Source organism: Lygodium microphyllum, chromosome 7 (genome assembly GCF_053477565.2).
Source record: "Lygodium microphyllum isolate KBCC chromosome 7, Lygodium_microphyllum_v1.1.10, whole genome shotgun sequence".
NCBI classification, from domain to species: domain Eukaryota; kingdom Viridiplantae; phylum Streptophyta; class Polypodiopsida; order Schizaeales; family Lygodiaceae; genus Lygodium; species Lygodium microphyllum.
This window is the reverse complement of record NC_141141.1, coordinates 37,525,685-37,534,851: the sequence shown is the minus strand read 5'-3', so window position 1 is coordinate 37,534,851 and position 9,167 is coordinate 37,525,685. Positions and strand designations below refer to the sequence as shown.

General features: G+C 38.1%; 2 protein-coding genes across 2 annotated transcripts in view; both read right to left on the bottom strand.

The window, feature by feature from the left end:
• Positions 1-3,303: 3,303 nt before the first annotated feature.
• LOC148033354 (uncharacterized) lies at positions 3,304-4,201 on the bottom strand. The gene is made up of 4 exons (XM_087682269.1): positions 4,046-4,201; positions 3,807-3,893; positions 3,561-3,631; positions 3,304-3,475 (listed from the first exon to the last, which is right to left on the bottom strand). Exons 1-4 carry the CDS (start codon positions 4,142-4,144, stop codon positions 3,304-3,306), a joined length of 429 nt encoding a protein of 142 aa, XP_087538395.1. The 5' UTR covers positions 4,145-4,201.
• Positions 4,202-4,338: 137 nt separating this feature from the next.
• Positions 4,339-9,167, bottom strand: part of LOC148033353 (protein DYAD-like) — a 55,647-nt gene continuing 50,818 nt past the window's right edge. The window contains exons 2-3 of the mRNA XM_087680901.1: positions 4,815-5,719; positions 4,339-4,738 (exon numbers count right to left, since the gene is read on the bottom strand). Coding sequence (XP_087537027.1) covers positions 4,339-4,738; positions 4,815-5,719 — 1,305 coding nt within the window. The remainder of the gene's footprint in view (positions 4,739-4,814; positions 5,720-9,167) is intronic.

Here is a 9,167-nt window from a genome sequence, read left to right as displayed (position 1 = left end):
AAAAAGAACTCTAGTACAAAGAAATAGAAGAACCCTATGTATGGGTCTCAAACCAAACTCAACTAACTAAGGTGGCATACTAACTGAGCCACGAACTAGAGTAGATAAGGATAGCTATCATGTAGCTATTATTCATCGGCGGTGTACCAACCGCGTCTGCAACAGACAAGTCGGTGACATAAGTACTCAACGGTCACCCTGGCGTATCATGAGTGGAGCTCGATATCTCAACACCAATATGCTAACACAATTTCACAAAGTTGTCGATTAGATCAACCTTTGTCTCCAAATTTGAAGCAACAATTGTTGTACCAATATGCTAACACAATTTCACAAAGTCGTGAATTAGATCAACCTTTGTCTCCAAAGCTGATTATGGATAAGTATAAGAATCAATCCGCATCAATATTCAGCTGTTAAGCTATAAAGACAACGTCCTATTTATTTGAGGTTTCCTCATCCTCAATTGACATGGAAAATGGAAGCAACAATTGTTGTACCAATATGCTAACACAATTTCACAAAGTTGTCCATTAGATCAACCTTTGTCTCCAAATTTGAAGCAACAATTGTTGTACCAATATGCTAACACATTTTCACAAAGTCGTGAATTAGATCAACCTTTGTCTCCAAAGCTGATTATGGATAAGTATAAGAATCAATCCGCATCAATATTCAGCTGTTAAGCTATAAAGACAACGTCCTATTTATTTGAGGTTTCCTCATCCTCAATTGACATGGAAAATGGAAGCAACAATTGTTGTACCAATATGCTAACACAATTTCACAAAGTTGTCGATTAGATCAACCTTTGTCTCCAAATTTGAAGCAACAATTGTTGTACCAATATGCTAACACAATTTCACAAAGTCGTGAATTAGATCAACCTTTGTCTCCAAAGCTGATTATGGATAAGTATAAGAATCAATCCGCATCAATATTCAGCTGTTAAGCTATAAAGACAACGTCCTATTTATTTGAGGTTTCCTCATCCTCAATTGACATGGAAAATGGAAGCAACAATTGTTGTACCAATATGCTAACACAATTTCACAAAGTTGTCGATTAGATCAACCTTTGTCTCCAAATTTGAAGCAACAATTGTTGTACCAATATGCTAACACAATTTCACAAAGTCGTGAATTAGATCAACCTTTGTCTCCAAAGCTGATTATGGATAAGTATAAGAATCAATCCGCATCAATATTCAGCTGTTAAGCTATAAAGACAACGTCCTATTTATTTGAGGTTTCCTCATCCTCAATTGACATGGAAAATGGAAGCAACAATTGTTGTACCAATATGCTAACACAATTTCACAAAGTTGTCGATTAGATCAACCTTTGTCTCCAAATTTGAAGCAACAATTGTTGTACCAATATGCTAACACAATTTCACAAAGTCGTGAATTAGATCAACCTTTGTCTCCAAAGCTGATTATGGATAAGTATAAGAATCAATCCGCATCAATATTCAGCTGTTAAGCTATAAAGACAACGTCCTATTTATTTGAGGTTTCCTCATCCTCAATTGACATGGAAAATGGAAGCAACAATTGTTGTACCAATATGCTAACACAATTTCACAAAGTTGTCGATTAGATCAACCTTTGTCTCCAAATTTGAAGCAACAATTGTTGTACCAATATGCTAACACAATTTCACAAAGTCGTGAATTAGATCAACCTTTGTCTCCAAAGCTGATTATGGATAAGTATAAGAATCAATCCGCATCAATATTCAGCTGTTAAGCTATAAAGACAACGTCCTATTTATTTGAGGTTTCCTCATCCTCAATTGACATGGAAAATTGAAGCAACAATTGTTGTACCAATATGCTAACACAATTTCACAGAGTTGTCGATTAGATCAACCTTTGTCTCCAAATTTGAAGCAACAATTGTTGTACCAATATGCTAACACAATTTCCCAAAGTCGTGAATTAGATCAACCTTTGTCTCCAAAGCTCATTATGGATAAGTATAAGAATCAATCCACATCAATATTCAGCTCTTAAGCTATAAAGACAACGTCCTATTTATTTGAGGTTTCCTCATCCTCAATTGACATGGAAAATTGAAGCAACAATTGTTGTACCAATATGCTAACACAATTTCACAAAGTTGTCGATTAGATCAACCTTTGTCTCCAAATTTGAAGCAACAATTGTTGTACCAATATGCTAACACAATTTCCCAAAGTCGTGAATTAGATCAACCTTTGTCTCCAAAGCTGATTATGGATAAGTATAAGAATCAATCCACATCAATATTCAGCTGTTAAGCTATAAAGACAACTTATTATGAGGTATTCCTTCAAGTTTTGATACACCTAATATGCATTTGGTGAGGGAATGATTAGAATGAATGAAAAGGCTTCAAAGATGCAGTAGTGAGATCAGTACGAATGTACATAAAATACACATTTGAAACTCTAGTACCATCAAGATGCACAAGAATGGATACATTTAAGATATTTGAACATAAGCAAATTTATGTCTAGAGTGACCCTAAAGCTTCCAATCCACAAGCATATTACCGAAAGAATCCATACTCCACTGCAAAACGAAATTATTTTTCAAGAGGCACGGAACAATTTCTACAATATCCAAAAGTAACAAGAGATTCAAAGTTCTAGACTTTTGAGTACATCCAATTGAAGATTGTCAAACCTTGAAAGAATCTAGAATTATTCCAACTGCTGCTTCGAAGAAAAACATATCTTGCAATGTGCTCCAAGTCTTAGAAGTTGGGCTTTACTTCAAGCAGCACTTGGGAGCCTAAAAAACCAAAAACCACAAAGCCCAGATTATATAACCAAAACAAGAGTAGCAAGCACAAGCCCTGACCCTCCTCCTTCATGTCCGCCATCGCTGTCGCAGCAACCGTCTGCAAAGCACAAGACAGATCCTCCTGGAAACACACATGGAAAACGGACACGCGAAACAAATTAAATAAAGAGCTCGTCAACTCTCTAATCCAGTAAAACTAGCGGTGTAAATTATTAAAAACAATCCGACCTGCATGGCTACGACCATCTCTCGACTTTCGTGTAATTGAGGCTTAAGCTGCATGTTCTCTGCAGTGGACAGCAGGTTGTACTTGGATATTGCCTCCTGGGTGACATTCATTCAGCAATCTCGAGTTGTGGTGTGTTAATAAGAGCCATGCAAGTGCAAAAGTGCAACCTCTTTTTTCCAGGTGCCACCCATCACCCCTGTCAAGTGCTGGTCTCAGCCAGCGGCGCTTAACAGTACATGAGGATATATGCAGCACTTGACTGCTGTATATATCCAGACAGTACATCAGGATTCAGAGTAGACATTTGTTTGCATTCTGACACTCTGAATGTGGTTATCGGACTCCAAACATCGCATGAGGATATATACAGCAATAAGTTCTATTCCGTCCACCTCGGCTAGTTTTCTGATGTCGTCATCAATTTTCTCCAAGTGCTCTTGTATACCGCAGTGACCTCTGCCATTCAAAGACACTGAGAACAAAATCCTCGTCACTTTGACCTCTAAAACCATGGGCCATACAGGGCTTTAACACAACTTACAATCCTGATGACTTCCTGCTCCCCATGTTTGCCTGTTTCTCTAATACTCTGCTCTGAACTGCTTGCTCGATCTGCTTGTCACAAAACAATTGTCCTGTCATTTTTATGAGCAACTTGACCAGAGTATGTTTCTGCAAACTTCTTACCCAAGTCTACAAAGTGATGGTACCACTATTGCAAACTTAACCGTTCAGACAGTATTAACCTGATCATTTTCATGTTAGAGCCTCTGCTTGAGGCACTTACAGCCATTGGTTCTGAAGACTGTTTTGTATACATCTCCTGGTGGTTGTTAACTGCTTCTCTCACCTTCAATATATCTTTACGCATATCCTGAATAATGATGGCATTGTCTGACCAAATATAAAAATTCCTTCTGTTTGCATTGCAGGTATTCAGGGGTTTACTACACAGTAAAAGCCTTCTTAAATGATTCCTCTCAAATTTCAGGTAAGACAGCCTCTCTATCAACTTTCCATAGGTACCAGTATTTGGTCTTTGATATTCTGTTGGAATTTCTCCCAGGATCCAGAATACCGCTTGGTCTTGAGAGAGGCATTATCTGATATCACTAAACTTGCCATGCATCCATTGTGAAAAGTACTGCATTTGGCTATTAAAGTGAGGCTATGTTAGCACAAGATTTACATGGGTTAGAAAACGCTTGCAGTTGAAGTCCAAACTGTTGATTGCTCCATAAAGCTTTTTTTGCTTTTCAGCGGCAACGAAATGTACTCCTGCAAAACTTACACACACTGCTGACATCATATGACTATGGCTACCTCTTGAGGTTCTCCACATCATCTTTTATTCGCCTCATTTCCTCTGATTGATTTGTAGGCAGGGCTCCACAGAATTTTCCAGGTATAAGATCGCCAGGTTTCCATCCTGAAGGAGGAACCCAAAATCTATCAACCCCTGCTTTTCTTCTAAGTTCCATGAGGCTAGAATCCTCAAGCCAATATTCCATTGTTCCTTCAGAGTTATGGCGCCGACAAAAGCGTTCATTTGCATAGACCACTGAATCTGTCATATGTTTCAGAAGATGATCTAGTAATCCGGTGTCGCCAATATACTTCCTAGCTTCTTTCCGCAAAGCAGGCCTGAGAAGAGGCTTCCCAGGAACTGCACCCTTTTCATGCAAGATATCTATGAGCTTAAGCTGAGCAGCCTTGTATCTGCAAGAAAGTTTCAACTTAAAACCCATAAGTTTGATTGCCTTACAGATTCATATAAAAAAGGTTGGTACCCAACCTTTCAGAAGACCATCTTCCTTCCTGCATGTCTTTTGGCACTTTGAGAAATCCCTTTTGACCATCTGTTACTTTGCATTGTACTGCGTTGAACTTATCAGCATCAGCTTTTGGTTCTGCATTGTCTTTGCAAAACTTAGAAGATGCAGGAAACTGCACCTGCTGCTTCTGTACATGGCTTGCACCAAGATTCGCACTTGGCAAGCTCTTTCTCAGGCATGTATATCTTGAACTCATTTTTTTCCGGATTCCCCAGTGTGGTATGCTCTTATCTTCTGATAGAGGAGATCCCACTGGAAGAGCAGTGTTGGGTTTCATTTGAGATAAGCCCCTTGAGGGGCTGTCTACAACAACACGCTCAGCATTTTGCATATCATCAGTGTGCTTGATGGCACAGAGATTTTCTGATGTTTTGAAATCACTGGTGTCTGCCCTGTCTTGCAGTTCACTCATTCTGAGTATCTTATCATGTGATATCAAAGGTGATTTCATTTCAGAAGGATGCCTTTCAGGTAATATGGATAGAGGCACGGATAATGAACCCATCTTTTTGTCAACCCTTTCCCTTCTCAAATTCTCTTGCTGGCTTGTGGCAATGCACGCATCATCATCACCAGTTATGTTCATGCATAACCAAAAATCTTTTAAATGGCCGCTGCAATCAAAATCTGCAGAAGGAACAATCTGTTTTAGCACCCTCTCCGCAACTTTGTAAGTCATAACAAACTGTTGATCCACAACTGGGGATGTAGCAACTGGGTCAGGCTGCAGAAAAAGCTGGCGTGTAATCACACGTTCATGAGGGATTATGTCCTTGCATCTATATGAAGGACTTTCAAAATGTGCTCCTAATGATGATATGCTTGGAAATTTGATGGTGACCTTGTGCTCTGTTGTTTCACTAACCTGCACATAACAAGGCACCAAGAACCCAGTTATTCACTGAAGTAATAAGAAATGTGAACTTTAGCAAAAAGTCAAGTGTTCATTAGCTCAAGTGCAAATTTGCTTCAACTCTCTAGCCACCACTGCATGTCGAGAAAGCATATTTTAGTGAAGGCTGAGTTGTTCAACTCAAAACTTTTTTGAAACTCAAATCATTGAACCTTGCTATTTAAAAAGTAAACAAAGGTATTAAGTCAGCTCACAATGCAGAACACTGGCTTTGTCCAGCCTGCTGCATCAACTCAAACTGCCCCAGCATAGTGGTCAAGGATTGGCGGTACTACTCTTGGATTTTGAGAAAGCCTATGACAGGGTAGACTCTGACTTCTTGGAGGGCAGCATGGAGAGGTTGGGCTTCCCCGAAGAATGGATCTATGAGATCTCCACACTCTACAGATCGGCCACCAGCAAGGTTCTCATAGGTGGCAAGAGAGGGGAGGAGTTTCAGCTGGAGAGATCAGTACGGCAAGGCTGCCCACTAGCCCCGTATCTATTCCTACTCTTTGCAGAGGTGATGTCTCACTTCCTCAGATCACGTGTGAGTGGGTTACACGGCCTCTACTTCCAGTGAGAGAGGTGATGTCTCACTTCCTCAGATCACGTGTGAGTGGGTTACACGGCCTCTACTTCCAGTGAGAGAGGAAACAAAGCTGTTAGACTCAAAGTATGCAGATGATACAACACTTTACATAGAAGACGATGAGTTGATGCTAGAAAGGGTGAGACTAGCTCTCAAGGTGTTTTGTGCTGTAGCAGAAGCGAAAATCAACTGGCGGAAGTTAGTTTGACATATAGAAACAAGTTCTTTGATTCTCCTGGTACAAATTCGTTACACATCTTTATTTTACAAAACAAAAATAAGGTAAAGTAATTCTTTCTCAAACAATATCTTTTTACAATGTTTCCTATCCTTACTGGACATAATATCAATCCAAAGGTATAACTCTCACCAAGTTCAGTCCCTAGACTAGTATTGGGACCTCTAGAATACTATCTAGGTTTGAAGGGTAATTGACAGTTCGTAAGAGTCTAAGGAATTTGTGACCAAATCGCCTCGGTATCCTCAACTCCTCTTGCCCAACTAGAAATTCCTACGACAAGACCTTTCACGTTGATCCATACCTACCAATGCAAAAACAGAAAAAACCCTTGGAGTAGGTTTTATCCATGGTGACATTGGGGAGGTCTAGTGTCACCAGGGAACACTACCTCAATTGGCGTTCTGTGCCTATTGAAATATTGCCTCAGTCACAACAATCTGTACTTGATTATCATCTTGAATCCTGATAATTTAAGAAAATCTAGAATCTAATCTACAACCACAACAGCTTACTTCAAATGTATTATACACAACAATTTTAATGAATTTCCTTCCAAAAGAAACCCTTTTCCTAGAATGACAATATCAAAGCTAAACTTAGTGTAAGTGGCAATATCTTCCATAATCCTCTTGAATTACTCTTCTCTTGGGATCTAACCCAAGATAAATTTTAACAAGAGTTAATTTTTCAAAACTCCCCTCTTCAAGGGTTCGAACAATCCATCAATCCTTCTAAGATTGATAAAGTACTTCTATAGGAAAAAACTTTTGTGATGATCTCTTTTCTCTTTTTTTTTCTTAATGGAATTATGTTGGTCCTTATCTAGTGATAACTCACTAGGTTCAAAACCCTTGGATATTTTATTATGGATAGCATCCTAATAATTCCATCTCAAGATTTTTCAAGGGATTAGTGTTCATATTTATCGATCGGAGGTTCCATCAATTTAGTACAAATTGGATTCAAAATTTTAACTACTTAAATATTTATTATTGCAAAAATCATAGTCCCTAAATCTAGTTCTTGATAGATCCTATTTAATGCAATCAAATCATAAATTCTTTTAGGTAGTGCAATAACTTCCATGTGTTCTATTCCTAGTACATCTCATATAATCAAATTAATCCTTTGAATTTGCAATTAAGATTTTTTCTTTAGTAATTTTCTTATGCATGAGATTATTTGGAAAAATACTACTCTTACAATGCAATTTTAGATATCTCCAAGATCATGATCTATTTGTTGTATTTAATATTTAAAATAATAGTCAAATATAGCACCTAGGGATTTATGACGACCACTTGGTTGTTGTTGGTATTTGTGGCTTCATTTGTAATTTCGATACTTTCCATTCCATTTGTAGTGGTTGCCCTTGCAGTGTTATTAATAGCTCTTGCTTCGAAGAGCTTTGTAATTTTTCTCTTTAGGTCCATGGTCTTTGATCAAGTAATTGGAGAGAAGATTCCATAGTATAGCTATGGCTCATCTTGATTTGATTCGATAGAGACGACAAAAATAGGAATTGAGAAAAAATCGAGTAGAGTCTCGATTCTACAAGGGAATGAAGGTAGAAGAGATGGGATTTTATCTAGAAAGGCAGCAAAGCATCCTCCTTGTCTTTGCAATAAGAATTACTCACTCTCCTCTTGCTCTTCTCTCTTGATTCGAGAAGAGTCTCTTCTTTTGATTGAGGCTAATCTCCTCTATGGCTTCTCATGCCCCATATTTACAATTTAATTACAGGGAAGGGGTCTCATGAGTTGTTGCCAAGAAGAGGAGTTCTTTATGGAGGGTATCTTGCCAATGCAACTATTTGGAAGCTTTCGAGATGCAATCTGATGATGGCAATTTGTTCTTTGAGGTCCAGAGAAGCTGCACAGAGATGCCATGACTGATTCGTCTAGTTTTCATGTGATCTTCCTTCAACCTAGGCATCTTGTTGAAGTAATAAAAGGGGGAGATTGATGGAGTCTTTTTTTGGGATTGAGAAGGGAGATCTCAAGGTTTTTTTTTTCTTTTAGTTTCCCAAATTGGGAGGGGAGAATATGATGGTGATGAATTGACAAAAAACAGAGGGGAGGGGTGTCACATTCAGCCGTGGTCTCCTTCTCTCTATTAAGCTTTTTAAAAAAATCTTAAAGCTTGTTCTTTTCTATGCTCTAATCCTCCTCAAGTCAAGTCTTGACTTGCTTAAGTTACTAAACATATCTGATATGCTCTAGAATTAACGGTTGTACACATGGCAATTCCCGTGTAAAGGTATTCAAAACCGTATCGATCTTGGAAGGTGGCAAGGTACAAGATATGGATTATTCTATTTGAAACCCCACTTTTGATAGCCTAAGTTCTTCAAAAATTAATGTATGGGAAGTCATGAAAGTCAAAACATCACATCTATTATAATTTTTTCTATAAGGAGTATATGATTTATTAATGGTCTAATTTGATTTTTTGATTAATGGATCATCAATGGTATAATAAATCTATTGGTATTTGGATCTTCTAGTAGGAAAAGCCAAAATTTACATAGAAGGGGATAGAACATCTTTTTACTTATCTAGATTAATTATTGGAATTAGCACATTATT